The 21,878-nt window shown below is 37.6% G+C and overlaps 1 protein-coding gene across 6 annotated transcripts in view; it reads right to left on the bottom strand.

Annotated features, from left to right (window-relative positions):
* Positions 1–1,817: 1,817 nt before the first annotated feature.
* The window catches only part of DPH6 (diphthamine biosynthesis 6), a 214,742-nt gene continuing 194,681 nt past the window's right edge, over positions 1,818–21,878 (bottom strand). For 5 of the 6 annotated variants that reach the window (XM_061998617.1, XM_061998612.1, XM_061998616.1 and 2 more), the window contains one exon: positions 1,818–2,130. In XM_061998617.1, the coding sequence (XP_061854601.1) occupies positions 2,015–2,130 (116 nt within the window). In that variant the 3' untranslated portion in view covers positions 1,818–2,014. Of the gene's footprint in view, positions 2,131–2,407; positions 2,584–21,878 lie in introns of those variants that run through there. The other variant, XM_061998613.1, reaches the window with a different exon arrangement.

Genomic DNA, 21,878 nt, shown 5'->3' with positions numbered 1-21,878 from the left:
AGTCCCACTGTCTCAAAAAAAGGGAAAGGTTTGCTTTCTGTCAAGAACTATTAAAAAAATGACACTGTTTTTCAGACCAATGCGTTCTCCTACCATTTTTCAATGCACCTCTAATGGGGAAAAGAAGGACAGTTTGAGTCACAAATATTGCAGGAAAACTTGAAGGAAAAGCTGCTTTCTTTAGCCGCAAATATCCTCCCACCTTAAAATATGCAGTATGGTACAAAAGCCAAAATCAACACATTTCGGTATATTTTTTAAACTATGAAAAATGTGACCAAAATGACTACTGTAGGGGGGATGGTCAAACTTAGACTATCTCTCTGGCTTCCATATGTACCTATGAAAAATTAAGCTTCATCCTCATCTCTCTGAAAGTACTGTCTCCATCTTTTCTGTTTCAGCCCAGCTTGTATTTCTGGTCTGTGAGCACTCCACTCAGTGAGTTGCAAAATATTGGTGTTTCCAGGGAGCAGTAGGAAAATGATCCAGCCTTCTAAAAGAGCAGAATTCAAACAAGAGAGGCACATCTAGGTAGTCACAAGTTCTTTTTGGATCATGGGGAAGAACAAGGATCAAATATGTTAAAGTCTAACCTAAAAATGATACTGAACGCTAATTAAATAACATATTGTTAACAAAGTCTTCCTTTTTCTCTTAAGAAATTTAATACATCTATGTATTTACACAGGGGTATATAAAAAAGCTCTTTGTTTTCCTTCTTCCAAAAGTATTTGAATAACTGTGAAAAAGGTAATTCTTACTGAAGAGGATGGCAGCTCTGCTGTATTACTTATTGTAACAGTAAAGAACAATAATATTTATAGTCTCCACTTTCAAGTAATGATCAGCATTGCATGCTGGACATGCAAAACATCTAACAGATGTATCCTCTCATCTTTAGTCACTGTTTTTGTACCAGCTGCTGCCAAGTGCCTATCTGGTAGTGGGTAAGACAATGGAGCTGGAGTGCTAAGCCCACCCCTTAGTCATCCCAGCGCAAACTTGCTGCCAGGCAGTTGACTTCTGGGGAGGTATCTCAGATACCTGGTGTAAGGGAAGTACATATGAAGAACTGGTTATGTAGAACTTGTATGTGCTGCAAGAGAAGCAGTAAAAATCTACAGATAATAGAACATAGGCAAGCAAAGATTTGCTACTCTTTCTCAAATGTTTAATTTTATATCCTTTGTCTGAAAACAAGATTTCTCTACAATGCCTTACTGTCTCAAGCACGTTCTCACATACACTGATATCATGCTAGGAGTAAAATACCAGTTGCAATGAAATCAGTGGAGCTTTGCCTGTGTGTGTCTGAGCCTGTTTTAATGAAAGCAGTGGTAAAACTCCTGCTGATTTTCTGGAAGAGACTGAAGCCCTAGAGAATACTAGAAGCTCTTTAATAACAGCTGTCTACCAGATGTAAAGCACAAGGATATCCACTGTTGCCTCAGAAAGCAGGAAGGCAAATCCTACAGACTGGACACCATCTCTGTTATTTGCTTTGGTAAAACGTGCATCCCGAATACTCTTTTGAATAATTCTTCCCTGGTGCAAGAAAATGGTTAAAATTTGGTAACAAATGTTTTTGTAAGTTGTCCTGAAGTGAGCAAATGCAACATAGACTTGAAAGGAATCAAGTCTTTTGGAGCTAATGATCTGTCCTCAGCTCCATTCAAAAGATCCCAGTTATAATTGTTAACCAGGCCTAAATATATCAAAGAAAAGATCTGATGTAATCTGAGCAACTGACATCTCCCAAGAGCCACCCGCTATACCAGAACATATCTAAAAATAAGAGAGAAAAAAGCACAATATTTTGAAAAGAAACCTTTATTGTTCATTCAAAGCTGGCTCTGTCACATATCATGAGGCATCGTTAACAAGCTAAATATGACTTTGCTTAAATCAAACAATATGGCTTAATGAAAGTATCCAACATAGTTATGATCAATTATTTGTTTTCTCCTGTATGGAATGAGTGTTTTGATATCAACTTATCTCTTTTATACTTCTAGCTTAGCCAGCATGTTATATGAATAACTTCCTTGCCAGGTAAATCCACCACAGGTACTAAAATCAGTGCTGGGGTCTTCTCATCCAAATATTTTTCAAGGTATTCTTGCAGTCCTAAAATAAAAACAAAACAATTAATAAATACTCTTTATCTTTATCTCATTTTCTATCATGTCCTGTCTCTTAAAAAGGATTTATAAATATGTTTCTGAAAATTACTGTAGAGCAGCAATTAACAAACAGAAGCAAAATGTAACTTTTAAGTTTTCACTTTATATAAAAAGGAGAATCATAATCTCCCACCTTGTTGTCGATTAATTTGAGATTAACTTTACACATTGCCTAAAGCCATAATTCACCGAACACTTAGAAACATGTTTCTTACCCTTGACTGAGTGGTCTGTTGATTACAGATCTTGCAAGCTGAAACTAACTGCAGGTAGCAAAAATAACTAAAGACCAGCTGAAATTCCATTGTTTGTCATATTTGATATTTGGAGAGGATCAGCATGTAGTTGTCTGTAAGTGAAATTCTGCCTTCAGGTCCCACTGTGGTGCATCGATCTGCTAGAAATTAAAGTGGGCCGTTTTTTAAAACATTATGAACATGATTTCCATTTGAAATCAATGGAAGTATGCGGCCTTGAAGATATAATGGAAGAAGTTCAGGGATGGCAACATATATGACTGCATACCAGAGAGACTCAAACTGCTAAAAATACAGAATCTGACTATAAAGAGCTCTAAAGGGACTAGTATGTGTGGCCAAAGTTTGTAAATTTAAAGTTTCTTATGGGAATAGATTTAATAATGGAGAAGACCTTATGACAATAAGGAAGAAAAGTGAAGAACATAAATTTTAAAGAGCATCGAGATGTTTCGGGTCGTGTTGCAGCCTCAGAGGACAAGTTAGAAACCCAGTCACTCAGAACTCTTAAAGAAAACAACCCAAATCCCTCCAAATGACTCTACAAAAGATAGTTTCCTAACAGTAAGGTAAGTCTTGCACAGATTTTGGTTTTGATCAGTTATTTCTGTTTGCAGCTTCCATGATTATGGCAATTCCTTATAACACTAAGCAATCTTGGCTAGAGAGGGTGTAAAGAGGGCAGAATTTGAAGACTGTCACAGCTTTATTTTTTGGCATCACTGCCTGTGAAACTGCGAATAGGTGAGTTCAGTCAAAGTGTTACCTCACACAGGATAAAACAGTAATTTTGTAATTGTATTCACTGAAGCCAAAATGCCTCTCTTGATACCTGGCAACAGTAGCATAAATTAATATAATAATGGCAATGCTACTACAAAATATTGCAAAGGCAGTACTAGCCTTCTGAAATTGTGCTGACTTCCTTTTGTATTAACATCATCAATGTCAGAGGTGAAAACAGACAAGGGTAAGTCAAAGATTGACAGTCATCTCAAAGGTCAAAAGGACTTCTTCATCTGTGTAGAAAGGGACTCAGTCCACGTGTGGCAGATATTCATCTGAGACCCACTAATTAAACACTGGCTAACATTTTAATAATGAGCTTTAACTTCAGAAAATATTATAGCTATGCTGGCTCAGAAGGCATTAGGTAGAAGTGGCCAAAGGCAGACCACCTCAATAATCACCAATTCCACTGTATATAAAATTAATTTCCTTTCTCTCCTCAATTAAGTTGATGAAAATATAATTTTAGTCTTTACATTTTTCACAGGCTTAAAAGACATGAAATTGCTAAAAGCTACCACAACAAAAACAGCTATTACTTTCAAATGGAGAATTTTAAAGTGAGGCTATCTGGAAATATAACTCCATTCTTTTTGGACTTTTCCTGAGGCAGCAAAATACCCTTAAATATTTACATTTTAACATATCCTAGTGGACTTGGTTGCCAGCCAGAAAGAGACACGTCTCCAAGAGACCACTGCCATTTCTATCACTGCAGCAAAGCCTACATGTACAAAGCCTACATTTGTTATACCTATAAATCAAGTAGTTTGATGTGAAAACATTCTGTCTTGGACATGCATCTTTATGCATTTAAAAATCAGGAATAAAAGTCTGTTAATGAAAACTTCCCCTGAAAAGAGGAGATTAGGTCTTTTAAATCAGTCTTAATTAGTCTGCTGTGATATGGAATGTTTATTAAAATACAAACAAAACCATCTGATTAGCAAGCAATAAACAAGTAGTGTGTATTGTGCATGCTTCCATTTCCTGTGACAGTCTGTGCTAAGTATTATTACTACAGGAAATTTGCTGAAAGCAGGTGAGCTTCATCGCGTAAGATGAGGCTTCACTACACCCAACTGATCAGCAGAGGTTCAGGGCACAGGTTCCATATAGAGTTCCTTTCTGCATCGCTGTGCATTTTTCTGTTGACCTGAGTACAGCTGAGGGATATGGACGTAACCAAAACTTAAAATGAGCAAAACAATTCTAAGCGGCTCACTCTCTTACCAAAAATTCTTGCCTTACAATCTTTCTGGCATTCCTCTGTAAGGACAGGGTACTGAGATCAATTGTTGGATGATCTCTCATGCTGATTTAGCAGCCCTTCCATATAACATGGCACAATCTAACACTGCAAGCTACTGTTTTTAAAGGTACTTTTCACACTAAGTAGGGAGCTCCTAAAGGATCATTCTAAATTATTATTATAGGTAGACATTTTTTACATCTGTGCTGTCATTTGCTTCAGCACGATTTAGGCAATATTAGACGAGGCCACAGAATCCACTTATGTTTTCAAAATCAAGTCCCTATTATTGCTGCCAAACTCTTTCTTCACTGGACATTTGCAGAGGAAGAGCAATCTAATAGCCTATACTGAAAAGGAAAATAGTAACAAAAAGGAAGATCTCATTTAGCCTAGTACATAAAAAAATCACTTTCATATTGCAACTACTATCTTTCCTTCACTTTTTAACCAAAAGATAGTGTTACATTGCTTAGAGCAGGTTTTTAAATCCCTGAGCTAATAAAGCTCCATTGCTTCAGCTGCAGAGATCTGACATGCAGCATGTACTTTGAAAAGATGCGTCACAGGGGATCAGGTTCCTAACAGTTGACTAAGAGTTCCAGTCCCAAAAGATGTGCCCCTGGTGTGCAGAACACTTAACCCTTCGACCAGTACCAACATGACTATTCACAAATTATTGATGTCCCTAAATCCCTGGCAGATTGCAGACAGTTCTTGTCTCCCTTGAAGCCAAAGCATATGGTCACTAATGAGATGGATTAAAAAATACACATACACATTTAGGGCTCTGCCACGTGAATGCTAAGCCACAAAAATGGAAGAAGGTGATTGAACTGGACTGAATACTGTTAAATACATGATTATCCTCTTGCTATGGATCATTTCCATTGATCTACATACAGTTTCACATCATAGTTTAATTAAAGCTGTCTGTAACAAGCTTCTGCCTTAAATGATCAGGCAGTGCAATGATATGGTGAAACATGAGGAACTGGAGACCCCCTACCCCCTTTCTTAAACATCTAGCTGACTGTGGTTTACAGCCACAGCAAGGAAGGAAAATGTGCTTTAAAAAAATTACCATTTTTACAGATCAGGGTTTTCCCCACACTTTTACTTAATATAATATGATGTAGAGGAATAAAAAATTTTGAAACAAAACCTTCAGAATTTGCTTGCTTCATTTCACCTCATTTAGACCTTTCTGTCTAAAAACAGAAAATCAAGTCCAGTAAACAAAAACAAACTGTGGGGAAATTAATCACTTCAGACATTACGATTTTGTGCTGATTTTTTGTTGCAGCTGTGTGGATTTTAAATGACAATAATGTGGATATTTTGCATAGTCTACTGTTTGACTTTTCAATATGGTACCTTATGGTTTTCTTCACTATTCTTGATGACATTATTTCACTTTGGTAATGTTGGTCATTTCCATGTTAAGAGACCAGGTTTTCAAAATTGCTCTACCAATGGCAAAAATGGAGGCAACATCTTGTAAATAATTGCGTTTCCATATTGAAAAAAATTCAGCTAGATCTTAAAAAATACTAAGATCCTACCAGTTCCAGGGAGATGACACATTTCTTCCAAAATTATAAAATCCGAAGTTAGTCTTGATTTTTTTTTCAAGTGGGAAATGTTCACATACCAAAAAAGGGAAATCAACAACAACTAAATGTTAAGAGGATGGAAATGGAACTGGTTTTGGAAGCCAACAGTTCATCATTATTTAGTCTGGTTATTACATTAATTTCCCTTCATCCTTCTGGTTTTGAGTGAGTTACAACCTATCTTTGCCTATTATTTATAGTATCAGGATAGCGATGATTTGAGTACTTCTAATGATAACCAGGGTGTAGTTGAGTTTTGTTGAGGATTGGTAACAAGAGGAATTCCATGGAACCTTTGGGCAGACCAGATTAGGCACCGCACTATGGATGATAAAAGCTCCTTCATTCTATACTGGTGGTGCACTTCAATCACTCTGGCCTGGGATATTTAACTGAATATGAGTTAAGCAGCTGCTTTGAATTGCAGGGGAAGTCAGTTGCCAAGATATATGAGACAAACAACCAATATGAATTTGTTGAAGGCTGTGAAATGGCTTTAAACCTGTAATTACTTAAGTCAGTGTTTGAAATTACAACAATAAAAGAATTTGTGTTCTTTGCTACATAACTTAAAAAATCTAATCTGTGTTGCAAAGATTTCTTGTGTCTAGATTTCTCTCCCCTCTTACAAAGTCAATAATTGATGAATGAGCTTTCCTGTTCAATAGTAAATACATAATAACATTTGTTTTAAAAAAATAAAAAGCAACTGGCATAATTTAGATTTACACACCCCTACCCTATATTTACCATTTCAGGCCTATTTGTAAAGAATAAATACTCAAAAAGTTTAAAAAAAAATCACAGAGTTGCAATTGTATTTGGAACTCAGACTTCTACAACATGTGCCTGATCAGATGCCTAAGTCGCCACTCAGATCCACACATCTGCATTTGCAAATAATTTTTTCATAAAAACATATCTTCAAGAATTCTTCACATTTCATTTCAGTTTGTCTTGTATTTATGGACCCATCTATACTGAAAGGCTTCTGACTTCTTGCATCAGACTAGTTTTAGTTGTAAACGATAGCACAAGGGGAAATGGGAACAAGCTGGAACATAAGAGATTCCAAAGAAACATAAGGAAAAACTTCTTCACATTTAGGGTGCTGGAACAGCCTGCCCAGATGGGTTGCGGAGTCTCCTTCTCTGGAGACATTCAAAACCCACCTGGACAAGTTCCTGTGTGACCTACTCTAGGCGGTCCTGCTCTGGCAGGGGGGTTGGACTAAATGATCTTTCAAGGTCTCTTCCAATCCTTAAGATTCTGTGGTTCTGTAACAATGAAAATGTCTTTTTTAAGCAATCATAATAACAGATGAAAATACAGCCTGGATTGGATGCACTAAACGCCAATGTTAGGCATCCTCTTTTAGCTTGTCCTAGACAAAAGAACTACTTCAGATGATTGCACCCTCCTCTGTGAAAGGCTTCATTATTAGGATTGAGACTGATAGGACTCTGCCACTTTGGTCATAAAATACTATGTGTTGTAGGCAAAGATACATCCAAAATAGGATAATGTCTCATCCATTCATTTCATTTCACTTCACCATTCATCAAATGAAATCATAAGAATCATAGAATAGTGTGTGTTGGAATGTCATCTAGTCCAATCTCCTCCTGTAATGAACAGAGACATCTTCAACTAGACTTCTCAGAGCCCCACTCAGCCTAACCTTGACTGTTTCCAGGAATGCACATCTACCACCTCTCTGGGCAACCTGTTCCAGTGTTTCACCACCCTTCTCATAAAAAATGTCACCACCCTTCTCATAAAAAATTTCTTCCTTGTAGCTAGCTTGAACCTACTCTCCCTTAGTTTAAAGCCATTACCCCTTGTCTTATCACTACAGGCCCTAGTAAAAAGTCTGTTCTCATCTTTCTTATAAATCCCCAGTCTTCTCTTCCCCAGACTCTCAGAACAACCCCAACTCTCTCAGCCTTTCCTCATAGGAGAGGTGCTCCAGCTTACTGATCATTTTCATGGCTCATCTCTGGATCAGCTTCAACAGGTCCACATCATTCTTGTACTGAGATAAAAAACTGCTATGAAGGCAAGACAAGAGTTTTATAATAATTTACTGGTCTTCATGTTTGTGAAGTGGACTCCTTGTCCCTTTGGAATCAATTCTGAACCCAAAAAACCACTTCTAGCAATTTTTTTACACAGGCTACAGTGAAAACATAATGGAAGTTGCTGTAGCCTTAGATGGGTACCCACAGGAGTTGGAGCAACTCTTTCTGCATCTGAGCAGAGGAAGAGGAAAATGAAGTGTGCTTCCCTGTATGCCTTACTGATAACTCCTGCTCTCAGAATCAGGAGAAGTTGTGAGTGTGTAAAGTAGCAGCCATGGACCTTACTGCTCATGGAAAGCACAAGAAAAATGAGCGATTGGCTTGTCTTAATCCAAACTAGTGAGTCAACAGAGATGCCTGAGCTATGTACCACTAGCAGCAAGAGAGACAGCTGGTCTCAAATGACCAGCTCTGAAGTAATCCAGAAGTTGCCTCTTCCCCTCCTAGCCTCACTAACCTGTTTGGTGTTCCTTTGCTTCAATGGGAGGATGTGTGAAAGAAAGAGGTCTCACTAATAACCAGGGAGAGCATTAACATTTACAGAAACCTCACTTTTCTAGAGCTGAGTCACTTGGCTGAGTAACTATGGAAGTGTTTTTAGACTGTAGCTAATGCATTTTTTTAGCATCTGAAAGAAAATTAGTACACGAAACAGATATTTTTAGTGCCTGTTTGATTGTGGGCCTGTCAGCCTTGGCAATGAATCTCTTTTATCAAGCTGCCATGATACTTTGTTTTGTTTTCAGAGCAAAGTTTGATTAAAGACCAATTTCAGTGTTTTCAGTGGTATTCAAATACACTGTACATCTTAGGAAAAACAGGTAAACATCTGTTTACCTTCTGCATTTTTCTGGGAGCTGAGTATTGTCATTCTGTAAGAGCAGGTCCCTGGTATTGTATTCCTCTCCTCTCCTCTCCTCTCCTCTCCTCTCCTCTCCTCTCCTCTCCTCTCCTCTCCTCTCCTCTCCTCTCCTCTCCTCTCCTCTCCTCTCCTCTCCTCTCCTCTCCTCTCCTCTCCTCTCCTCTCCTTTCCTCCTCTCCTCTCCTCTCCTCTCCTCTCCTCTCCTCTCCTCTCCTCTCCTCTCCTCTCCTCTCCTCTCCTCTCCTCTCCTCTCCTCTCCTCTCCTCTCCTCTCCTCTCCTCTCCTCTCCTCTCCTCTCCTCTCCTCTCCCCTCCCCTGCTCTTATTAGCAAATAAGAAAAGCTTTTTGCCTTTCTGCAAGCAAAAGACCATCCACTATCTTAAAATCTTAAAAAATATGGTTCATGAAAAAAGAGTAATACTTTCAGGTAATAACAAGCAGATTGAAACAGAATTTATGACATAGGTAAAATTGGGAACCATGTAACAAAAGGAATTATATGAAAATGCCATTGGGAAACTATCCAAGTACAAGCAGACAAAAAACCCAGCTCAAACCAAAACCTTACTCAGCTATGTTGGATATTTGAAAACAGCCTAGACAAAACATGAAACCACATACTAAAGAGAACAAATCTATGAAGCAGAAGATGATCTAAAATGGTAGATCTCTATTTTCCAGGAGACAGTGTGTATAGGAGAACTGAGTCTGGATGAGGCAAGATATTCAGGCAGAGCTTGTGGATACTACCATCTTAAAACTTTCTCTTCAAGTATACATTCTATCCTGAGCTTCCTCCCAGGCTGTGAAACCTAAACTTCAGCTTAGTTTGAAGTCTGGTATAGACTCTTCCTAAAGCTGTAGTGTGTGACAGATGCACCAGAATGCTGAGGAGGTAAGCAAGTCAAGCTAACAGAATGATGAAATGATGTTTTATACTGATAGATATAGCAATTACAATTTCAATCCCAAATGCAGTCCCTAAGACAATTTTATGCCACCTAACTCTCTCTGGACATACAGAAGTTACCTTCCAAAGTACATACAGCACCAGTCAAATCAGGTATGTTATCATGCACATCAATGGCAAGTTTCAGAAAGAAATGTGACTCTTTTAAAGAGAAACAAATGTTGCTGAGCTCCTCTGCACATCAGTTATGGCTGTTTCTCAGTAGAAAGAATTAAGATTTAGCTTCTATAATAATTCTTCCAAGCTGCCAGCTACAGCTTAGAAAATAGCAGAGCATGGAAACTCATTACTTTGTAATTTCCAGTGTTCTGTTTTTAGCCATGTCCTATATATAAGTTGAGAATCAGCCTGTGTGCTCTTGGGTGTAAAATGTCATTAACTTTCTGCATTAAATAAACACTTAAGCACACCTTTCCAATATTCATAGTGAGGTATAAATATAATTTCGAAGAGAATTAAGGACTGAACTTTCTGAGTATAATCACTCATGGAAGACCTTGTGCTTTTTTAAAAACCATGACAGAGTGCAAAGATCATGAGCTTGCTTTCCCTATGTGCTATCTTTCAACCCTGTAACAACTCAATCTCTTTACAGAACTTGTATGCCAGCTGTGTTCAGAGTCTCTCAAGAGGATGGGCTGTAATGACACCAAGCAGGAATGAGCTATGAATGGAGACAAATTATTATACACATATGAAAGAGAAAGAGACCGTTTTTCAAGAGGCATCTAAGAACATACTTTACAGTATCTGTACATACCTTGTTTGGTCATCTAGTCATCCAGACAGATAAAACCACAGGATTCACTAGAGGCTCATACACACATTTTTTTAGTTTGCAGAATCAGATAAATGTGCACTTTATTTTTTTTCTTTCTGGATTAATTGAAAACATGGTGTGAAAATATTCAACTGCAGCAGCACCTGTGCAGTAATTACAGAACTTGCTTTTTCACCTTTAGGTCACATTACAGCTACTGACTCTTGGCCCGTAGTCTGAGGGCAGGAGATGGCACAGATTTGCAAGTTGTAGGACAGTTGGTCACTGTGCCCTCCAGGTAAGGTTAGGTACAGTGGTGGGGCAGTGTGTGTGGGAAGCTTGGCTGTGCCTGCTGGTGATGTAAGAACTTTTATCTCCAGGGCTTGTCAATCTGGCACCTTTCACAAATGTTAAATTTACTTAAATATATTTTTAGAGAAGTTGTCATGAGACACACCGAAGCAAATACATCCTTCAGTGGTTACACATGGACTCGGTTGTAACAATGTTTGTTAGGTGCTTTGATATCCCCAAATGATATATTTGGTACAGCTTCCACACTTGGTCATTTGTTCAAGTCTGCTAAATAGTCTCTAAACTCAATAGGTTTAAGAAATATCAGATTGGACACTGTGCATCCAAAAGGCCAGATCACGAAGAATCGTGTATTGGTGGACACAACATACACCTGCTGGTAGGAGAATTAGGTCTACAAATAATAGAAAAGGTTCCTACAAGACTTTTTGATAAGTTTCTTTAGACTGGGCATGGAGAAGATCATACGGTCTTTGCTTTATGTCAAATTAAGCTGTGGTCACTTAAAATAATACTGATGGAATAATTGTTTTCAGTTTATAGGAACAGATTCTCAACTCATTTACACTGGTGAAGGAGCTTACATAGTAGATTATGAATACATATATAGTATAATGTGCACACTAATAGGTTATTTCTAGATGTTTATGATTGTAAAGAGCTCTGAAACTTTAAATCAATCTGCTGCACTAATGTAAACACCTTATAGTAACAAAGCCAGATAAAAGTCCACCAAACATGTTTAAATACATTATTAGGTCAATGAAGATCATTCATATTGATCCAGGTCTGGCTTCACATCACAGTTTAATCAAAGCTGCCTGGAAAAGGTAACAAAGAGTGGTCATGGCATTCACTGCCTTTTGTCCTGAGGTCACCAATTTAATCTTAGAGTGAGTCTACAAATGACTAAAATTTTATTACTGTTGCATTTGAAAACTCAGGTGAAATTAGCTGGAGCAGGCTGAAAAAAAAGAGTAGACTAGTATTCAGAGATGGAACAAAACACACCTTCTGTTTTCAAGGGGAAATTGTGCTGCCAGAGGTTGCTGCTGGTTCTCCCAGAAGTCTGTGAGGTCTGGATAGCCACACAACTACCTCTCTTTGAATTGTCAGATTTATATTAATTGGATTGTTATCCGATATGGCAGTGATCCAAGATATCAGTACCCCCTTATTCCATAGTCAGGGGAGAAAAGGAGAGAGATGAAAGTCTTTTGCTCCTCTTCATGGCCTCCAAAGATGACAAATAAATCTCACTGCCAGAACTTCCTGTGTAATGTGAGCTCATAGTTTGTCAGTTTTTGGAATGGGAGATCTGAAGAATCATTCAACTGTCTCAATTGACACAAAAATAAAAGACCACTATGTGGTCTGAATTTTGGCCGCATAGTGATGTAAGCTGCAAGTTATTTTTGCTCTAAGTTGTTAACAGCATAATTTATAAAAGCCTTCATCAAAACTTACATGTCATTTTATCAGGAACTGAATAAACACTAAAAAACAGACAAGGTATAGCACAAAGAGTTTACTATCAACATGAAAAAAACCCTAGAGAGCTCAAAAGGGAATGCAGTACAGGTAGGAAACTCAGTCATACAAGACTGTGCCAAAATTACCTGACTTATTAAGGTAATTAAGTTAATTAGTTAAGCCAATAACTGACCCCAGATTCAGACTCACCTCTTCCTCTTGAGAGTACACCACAGTGTGCACTTATGAAGAATTGTACAGTGGCCAAGAACTGAATCATCCTTTTACTTGGACTGCTTTTGACCTCTTGAAGTTAAAATTACAGCCCCAGAAAAGCGCTGCTCATGTTTCACCTGCTCTCTTGTCAAACAGCTTTACTGCATGAAGGCCTCTGCCATTCTTCCACCATCAACAGCTAAGGCAGTTTACCAGTTATTTGAAAGTTACCCATGAGCTTTATGCTAAAATAGTCTATCATACCTGTCAAGAGGCTATACACCTGACTGTCTTATGATTGCTTAATAAGCATATTTTATACCACAGTATATCACAAAAGCCTGCAATAAATTGCTGCACAAATAAATGCATATTTTTTTTTAAAAAGAGAGTGCCTCATCACCAAAACACATGGTCCTAAATGCCTGGTTTTTAAAAGCCTTTGGAGAAGGCCCTTGGAATTATACAAACTGTACTGCTTCTGTAACTTTTGTAAATTTTGTGATCTATAGCCACATAAGTGACAGGTAAAGTTCACAGGCCAGCTCACCAATGAATGGAAAAGCTGCCTGGATCTGATCTGTTGCATAGGGTTCCAGGTTCCCACAGGTGGGGTAGCCCCAGATTCCCCAGGTGGGCCAGTACCCACAGATGACCAGTCAGCAGCATCAACAGTTCCTCTCCTGCAACATTGTCTCTTTCAACAGGAATTTCTACCACTGGAGCCTTAAGACAAATCTCCACCAAAAACTATGCTTGCTTAGGGAGATGCAGGATTAATGAAATTGCAAATGCTCAGAAGGAAAATAGATGTGATGCTTTAACCACTTTCAAGAAACATGAAGTGTGAGTGGTGGAAGACTGATCCTTATCTCTTCGACAAACAGAAGGACAGTGTACACAGAACAGCAAAACATGCTTTTGATTTATACCTGTGCCTCCTTCTGTTTTAAAGATGGGATCTGCGAGATGAGATCTGGTTTTAACAATGTTGCACTACTGTCAGGGCAAAATAAACTGTTCAAGAAGAGATGTCAAGTTTTAAAGTAAAGCAAAGATGCCAACGCAGCCCTCCCTTGGCCATAGACCTTAACTTGCCAAGGAAAATGATACCCACTGCATTTCAGAACATGGCAGTGAGAAGGACACTATAGAAAGCCATCAACACCTGTTTACACAGAGCCACTCCTCTCCTGGAACAGCGTCACTGGAGTGAGCTAAATAGTATTTTCTATGAAACATTAACTGAATAAATTGTTTAAAAAAAAAAAAAGCTTTCTTTTCAAGGTGTTTTTTCAATTACACCACTGCTAGGAAGATTCAGTAGAATCAGGCCCTTATTTCTATTTTTTTTTTTGTAGGAAGCATAAGCCAGTAGAAAGGAAAGTAGAAAATATGCTCATTCAAGCTGAATTTTTAACAAATCATTTTGCAGGACAAAGGAAACATCTGCCAAAAGACAAAAAGGTGAAATATGAAGATGCTAAGGAATTAATCTAATCATTAATAATAACAACAACAATAATCATCCTCATCTAATTGGTTTCATTTTTGACTTACAAAGAGCAAAGAGGCAGAAGAAAGGAAAAATAACAGGATCTTATCATGTATAGTCAGAAGTTCATGCTAAGTATATTCATGTCCTCTAAATATTTATGTTTGTAATTTTAACAACTACTTTAGGTAAAAATAGTACTTTCAAATGCTATTAACATCAATACTACCAGATTCAAAGTTATTCACACATCTCTTTTTAGTAAAGCTTAGCACAAATCCATAAAAAAAAAATCTACTTCCTTAAAATATAGCAGTCGGTTATTTATTCCTCTTAGAATTCTAGCTTTCTCTCAGGGGAAATCTGCAAGTTTTAGGTTCATTGATCCTTCGTTTTGCCACAATTCTTCTTTCCTTTGACCTTTTAGATATTTTTTGTTTGCTGTCACATTTTTGCTGATTTGTTTTTAAATTATAAATCTGATTTTAGCTTCATTTTTTCTTAAACCGCTTGCCACAATCCTTTAGAAAAATCTACTTGCAGTTTCATCCTTACGGAGAGCTGAAGATTTACATTATGCTAAACTGGGCAAAAATTCTGTAGTAATCAGCACAATATATTTTATACTGAATGCCTTCTTTGCCTCAGTCTTTACAGCCAAGGCCGGCTCTTGAGAAGCCCAGCCCAGCAAGGATAGTAGGATGGCCAGGACAGCAGAGGACTTGCCCTGGGTAGAAGAGGAATAGGTTAAAAACTTGTTGGCCAAGCTTAAGACTCATAAGTCAATGGGTCCTGATGAGATGCATCCTAAGAGTGCTGAGGGAGCTGGCTGATGTGATTGCCAAGCCTCTTTCCATCATTTTTGAACAATCATGGAGGACAGGCGAGGTGCCTGAGGACTGGAGAAAGGCCAATATCACTCCAGTCTTCAAAAAGGGCAAGAAGGATGACCCAGGAAACTACAGGCCACTAAGCCTCACCTGCATCCCGGAAAACGTGATGGAACAACTCATCCTGAATGTTATCACTGAATATATGAAGGAAAAAATGGTTATCAGGGAGAGTCAACATGGATTCATCAAGGGGAAATCCTGTCTGACCAACCTTATAGACTTCTACAAGAACATAACTGGCTGGCTAGATGAGGCGAGAGCAGCGGACGTCATCTACCTTGACTTCAGCAAGGCTTTTGACATTGTCTCTCATAACATCCTCATCAGAAAGCTCAGACAGTGTGGGTTGGATGAATGGACAGTGAGGCGGATCGAGAGCTGTCTGAATGACAGAGGCCAGAGGATGGTAATCAATGGCACAGAATTGAGTTGGAGGCCTGGGGCCAGTGGAGTTCCACAGGGATTGGTTCTGGGGCCAGTCTTGTTCAACATCTTCATCAACGACCTGGATGATGGGACAGTGTACCCTCAGCAAGTTTGCTGATGACACCAAACTGGGAGGACTGGCTGATTCCCCATTCAGCGGGATCTTGACTGGCTTGATTGTTGGGCAGAAAGAAACTTCATGAGGTTCAACACGGACAAGTGCAGAGTCCTGTATCTGGGAAGGAACAACCTCATGCACCAGTACAGGCTGGAGGTTGACCTGCTTGTTGCTCTGCAGAGAGAGACCTGGAAGTCCGCACTGATAATAAGCTAACCATGAGCCCTCTCTACTCTGCCCTGGTGAGGCCTCATCTGGAGAACTGTGTCCAGTTCTGGGCTCTCAGCTCAAGAGGGACAGGGAACTTCTGGAGAAAGTCCAGTGCAGGGCCACCAAGATGATCAGGGGACTGGAACATCTTTCACATGAGGAAATGTTGTGGGAACTGGGGCTGTTTAGTCTAGAGAAGAGGACACTGAGGGGCGATCTTATTAACATTTACAAATATCTAAAGGGTGGGTGTCAGCAGGTTGGGACATCCCTTTTTTCTATAGCAGCTAAGAACAGGACAAGGGGTAATGGGGTGAAGCTGGAATGCAAAAAGTTCCATTTAAATATAAGAAAAAACTATTTTACTGTGAGGGTGACAGAGCAGTGGAACAGGCTGCCCAGAGGGGTTGTGGAGTCTCCTTCCTTGCAGATCTTCAAGACATGTTCCTATGCGACCTGATCTAGGTTGACCTGCCTCTGCAGAGGGGTTGGACTAGATGATCTCTAAAGGTCCCTTCCAACCCTACCATTCTATGATTCTATGATAATATTTTTTCTTGCTCCTTGTCAATATAAGTTTTTCTGCTTTTTACAATAGTTTACAACTTAAATAATTTAATACAACAGTTGTTATATTTTTATTGCAAAATTATAAAACTTGTATGATAAATCTCTTCCACGCAGTATATTAAACAAAGAAATGACAGAGAAGGAAAGGAACCGATGATTACTGAAACTGTAATTCAATCTCCAAGTTCTGAATGTGTCATAAAGTGCTTCTGGCTCACTCGTGTACAGCACACCTTGTCAGCATTCCTCAAATTATCTGCCTCTTCATGTTCAGTTTTCCTTACCTGTTATTTTCATGTTGATATAGGAAAAAGAATGATGCTTTCACATTTCAGGCAATACATTGAGGTGGTCGAGGGGAAAAAAAGGATCCAGCACAAAGAAGCAAAGGGTAGGAGTGCATTTGCCAGGTCTGCCACTGATGTACTGGAAGTCCATGGGCAACTTCTTCTTTTGGCTTGAACAATTATGCTTTATTTAATTTTGCATGGGCTTCTGGTGCCATAAAGACAAGTCTCCTAAGCCTTAGGCAGGACCTTCATGTCTGTTTTTTGTGCTTCTGAACAACTGCAATTCTTGATGCTTCATAAAATCAATCTCTGAATTTTATACTTTCATCTTTTAGATTAGAAAAAAAATATTTTTCTGCCTTTGTGAAATTGTTGCTGCCTTAGTACATCTGCTTCAATGCATACTTCAATAAGACTCTTTTAAACTATGTATTACATTAAAGACCCACTTTTTTACAGACACAGTTCTGTCCACATCTACAAAGTTGGTCATTGTATATCCACAAGAATATGCGAGTCTGCTATTTATAAACTTCTTTTGCTTATAATATACTTAAAAATAATAAATATTGATCTAAATTTATGTCAGAACTAAATTTTGCTGACTTAGAAATACTACATTTCTATCTATTTCTGGAGTAAATATTCATTATTCAAATTTTCGCAACTTATGATAAGAACTAAGCTGTGGTACAGATTCTTCATCAGCCAGTGCAGTAAACCATTTCTGCACAAAAATAGAAATCCTTTTCCTCTACGCTAAAACTTTTAACAGAAAAGAAGGCATAAGATATATCTTCCAGAGGTAAAATATTTCTGTTTTTAAGGTCAGGCTTGATAAAAATCTCAAGAAGGTATTTCTGATGGCTTGGCCAAAAAACCCCTCATAATTAATTCCTGTAAATCACTTAACTGTGTTGCCTTAATGCTGCTAACTCATAAGAGATACAAGATAGCCAGCTGAGAAATAAACTCAGAAATTTTGCTACTATCCAAAAAACATAGTAAGAGCACAGATATATGAAGATTAGTTTCTAAATTGTATTGCTATGATTTTAGCCTTTGTCTACATGGATCACTCACTTTGTAAGGTGAAGGACCACAGACGCTTTCATACTCTCTGACATCCTTTTTTTTTTTGGTCTGATACTTGAATCATGCAATGCCAAAATGAATGATGGAACTAAACCCAGCATTGGACTCCTGAATTAAGCAGCAAGAGTTTTTTGTTTTGTTTTTTTCTCAAAATATAGAGCAAGGCAGAAAACTTGTAAGACAGGTATGCTTATGGACTTGGGAAACTCTTAGAAAAGTACCTGGAGCTTAACAACAATTTATTCTGACTGCTGCCTTTCTCCTCCTCATCAAATACCCTAGGTATGATATTAATCTTTGTATGTTTGTAACTACAAATATAATTAGATCAAGCCATCTGTTTTACATAATGGATTTTAAGAACTATATTAAGCTCCCCTATTCCAGAGCTCATTGCATCATTGATTAGTTGAATAATGTTTGATAACTGATAAAAAATGTACTGTATGTTCTAATTTCTATTTATTGCCTATCAGACCCGAAATCTACCATGCAGAATATTGCTTCCAATAGAATGAGATAAACTGTGGGTTTGCTTCTGTAATCATTTACAAAGGATTCAGTAAGGGTGCGCATATTAGGAAGAAAGCATTTGGACAGCAGGTAAAGCTTCTAAGTAATACACAAGAAAGCATCCTTGGAGTTTTAAACATTAACTCCTTAATGTCAGCCTAAACATATAAATCAAGATCACAAAACATCTAAAGAATGAGCTACTTTCCATATGGAAATGCATAGAAGTCATCTATTACTATTGCTGCTTTTCCACATAGCAGACACTGAAATCAATATGCTGCACTGATTCAGTAAATTTGTCTCTTAACAAGTTAATAAAACAGTGATCCCCACATAGTCTTTCCATCAAACTTTAATAGAAAAAAATGAGAATACTAAATGCACTAAGATAGGGAAGATTTGCTCCATTTGCTCTGCAATGATAATCTTTTACAAAAGAGGATTTTTATTATTAATTCTTTGCCTTCTGGGGATATTATAATTTCCTAGAATGTAAAAATGCCTTAAGTGCAGCAATTTGCTGAGCTAGACTGAATTTCAGCATGTTTCAAATGGGATGATAAACAACTGCATAATTAGCAATTATTAGATTAAGACTACATTACAGATATATGAGTGAACAAGTCAATGGACAAGCAAATTGTAGATACTGTTTTTAAAACTATGAGCCACTGTTATGCTTTTGGCGTGCATCACAGCTTTTCTTTTAAAGAATTAAATACCCTACTCCTTATTTTTTCTTTAGAAATGCAGATTATTCTATCAACCAAATCCTTGGAGTCTTAATCATTGGACACATCCCTCTGTGTATGAATAATGAGGAATTTACAGGCTGAATATAACTCATGGGCTAAAAGTGATTAGAGTGATTTTTCTTTTCAATTAAATAGTTACAAATCAATTGTATGGACATGTTAAACTCAAGATATAGTATATTTCTAAAGCCTCAAATTCTGCAGCTTTCCAGTGAAAGATATTATTTTACCTTAGAAATTAAAGAATGTAATCAGATGTACAACAAAAAAGGTCAATGCAAAATTAGTGTAATTTGTACTTCCACCACATTTTCAGGACCTGGGTATTTGTTAACCTACATAAAATTTTGTCAAGCAGTCAGAGACTGGCTGGGAAATGTGGAAGCTAGATGAAAAAGACAACACTGAGGCTGTTTGAGATGCAGAATAAAGTTACTAGGAGAGTATTTGCCTAAAAGGATCAGATATGGAATAGTTAGTAGGCTATGGTATCAATAGTGACAGCTTTAGGTGTAAGCACAGATCTACCAAAATCATATGTCCATTGAAAAAATGACACAATTCACAGTACTCAAAATTACTATTTTAATTTTGACTTGATGCATCTAGGAGCACTACTTTGCATGAATTTACAGTGATCTTTAATATTAGTAACAAGTGTTAGAAACACTTTTAAAACATGAACATTTAAAACCCTGATTTTGCACCAAGAATAGATTTTGGTTTAAATTTAGGATGGAATTATTCTCGTGCAATTCAATGGTTTAAAATCTAGACATCTAATGAAAAACAGACCTCTGTTCCATTTTAAAATACAACATAGGACAAAATATTCCTTCGAGGTGTCTGTCACCCAACACAAAGAACATAGGTCAGCAGGTTAAACAAAACAGTTAACTTCTTTTAAGCACAAATCGATCTTATCCTAGCTGTCCAGGCAACTGTGAATTACGTCACTCTTGTTTGTAATAGTAACATGGAATTTAAATGGAACTCTAGTTAATTGAGTTATTACTGCAGATGACTTCATTGCACAGTCCTATACATCAAATGATCCGCTAATTCTTCCTATTTCAAATTCTTCTGGAATGGTTTTCCAGTCTCAAAACACTAGTTTCAAATGGAAATTTAATCAGTCTTCACAAAAAAACAATAATGCTAAAATGTAACACTTGTACCAGAAAACAATTTAGACATACATTATTCAGAGATATATAACAATCTCTTTAGTAAACTTTCCTTTGTCTCTCACGTTGCTCAGAAGATTTTCATTTTGAAAAAGTGCAGAACACTTTGCCATTCAGTGATTCCAGCTTGGAAAAAGATTTTTGTTAAAAGAAATAGAGCAGAAGCAGTTATACTCAGAAAAGCAACAATATAAACTGGAGGCTTCTTACTCAGATCTGCTGCTTTGTAGTCTGCATTTCCTCTTAGCAATGCAATTGTGAGAGCATTTCAAAACCCTTATAAAAGTAATTGGTTGTCACATTTATCATGGCTGCAGGGCTAAATTTAGACTTTAGGCCAAGCTTAATTTTAAGTGTTGAAAACAATGAAGGTTTCTCTGACAGGTTAATTAAAATAAAGGAAGCTATTTAAATCTGCCCAAGGACATGTATGTCAGCAGTAGTCTTAGTGGCGACCTTTGGTGAGCAGTGTGCAGATGAGACAAATGGATGCACCACAGAAAATAATTTTTCTATGCAGCAAGCACATAAAATGCACCTGTTAGGTAAGATAAATGCATATACTTTTAGCCCTAAAGAATCAAATTTAGATAAGACATATATTGTCTCTGTTCTAGCTAAAGTAATTATTAACTAAAAGCCACTAGGTAAACCTTCAGCTGTGAGTTGAGAAGTGAGGAAAGGATTTTTGTGGGACAGGTTGCCACTTTTTGTATTCTGGGGTTCAACTAAAGAGTTTTTAAAACTTGCATGCAGTAGCAGCATGACTGAAGAAGGTCATGGTTGTAGCCTACAAGGGTATAATGGAAAAGTGTTAAAGAAAAGTCATTCATACAGCAGACTACTGATTCTCTGCATTAAGGACACTTGTAGGTGCATCACTATGATCTGTGTGGTTTAGAAAGCCCTCTTCTTTCACACATGCTGTCCTCTATCGGAATAGGATTCTATGGTGCTGATTTTAAGAATGAACTCATTAATCTGTTTATCACAAACAGTAATCAATACAAAAAATGCAAAAAATTTGGAACAGGATTGAAGAAAATTATTCTGATTCCATTTTAAGTCAGTGGTAAATGAGTAATTTCAATGAGGACATTAGAACACCAGGACCACACAGTCAGGTTTCAACATGCACTGAAGAAAACAAGTACATCTGATAGAAATGAGACTGACCTGCAACTTTGCTCAGCCCAAAACCCTTAGGGAAATCTCATAGAGTACTGTAGAAAGGAACTATACAGGACAGTATAGAAAATGCTGAGAACTGGCAATGTTTTCTGCCACTATATCATCCTTGACATAGCTGTAATTACCTACAAAGAAGGACTATATTGGCTAGTAAGACATAAAGAAATTAACCTCACAGAGCCATCTATATTAAGAGATCAAAAGAGGAACGCCCAGTTGTCAGGCTTTGTTTTTTCTTCTGTTTTGTCCAAATCGATTAACTACCAATTAGAAACAGGGCTTTCAGTCCCAACAGTTCTCTGTCACCTTCTGGATCGATGAAAATGTCTTATAGATAAAGTCAGTCAGCCAGAAC

The sequence above is a fragment of the Colius striatus genome, chromosome 6 (assembly GCF_028858725.1).
Source record: "Colius striatus isolate bColStr4 chromosome 6, bColStr4.1.hap1, whole genome shotgun sequence".
Taxonomy (NCBI): domain Eukaryota; kingdom Metazoa; phylum Chordata; class Aves; order Coliiformes; family Coliidae; genus Colius; species Colius striatus.
Note: the sequence above shows the minus strand (reverse complement) of the source record. Positions and strands in the feature narration are given on the sequence as shown.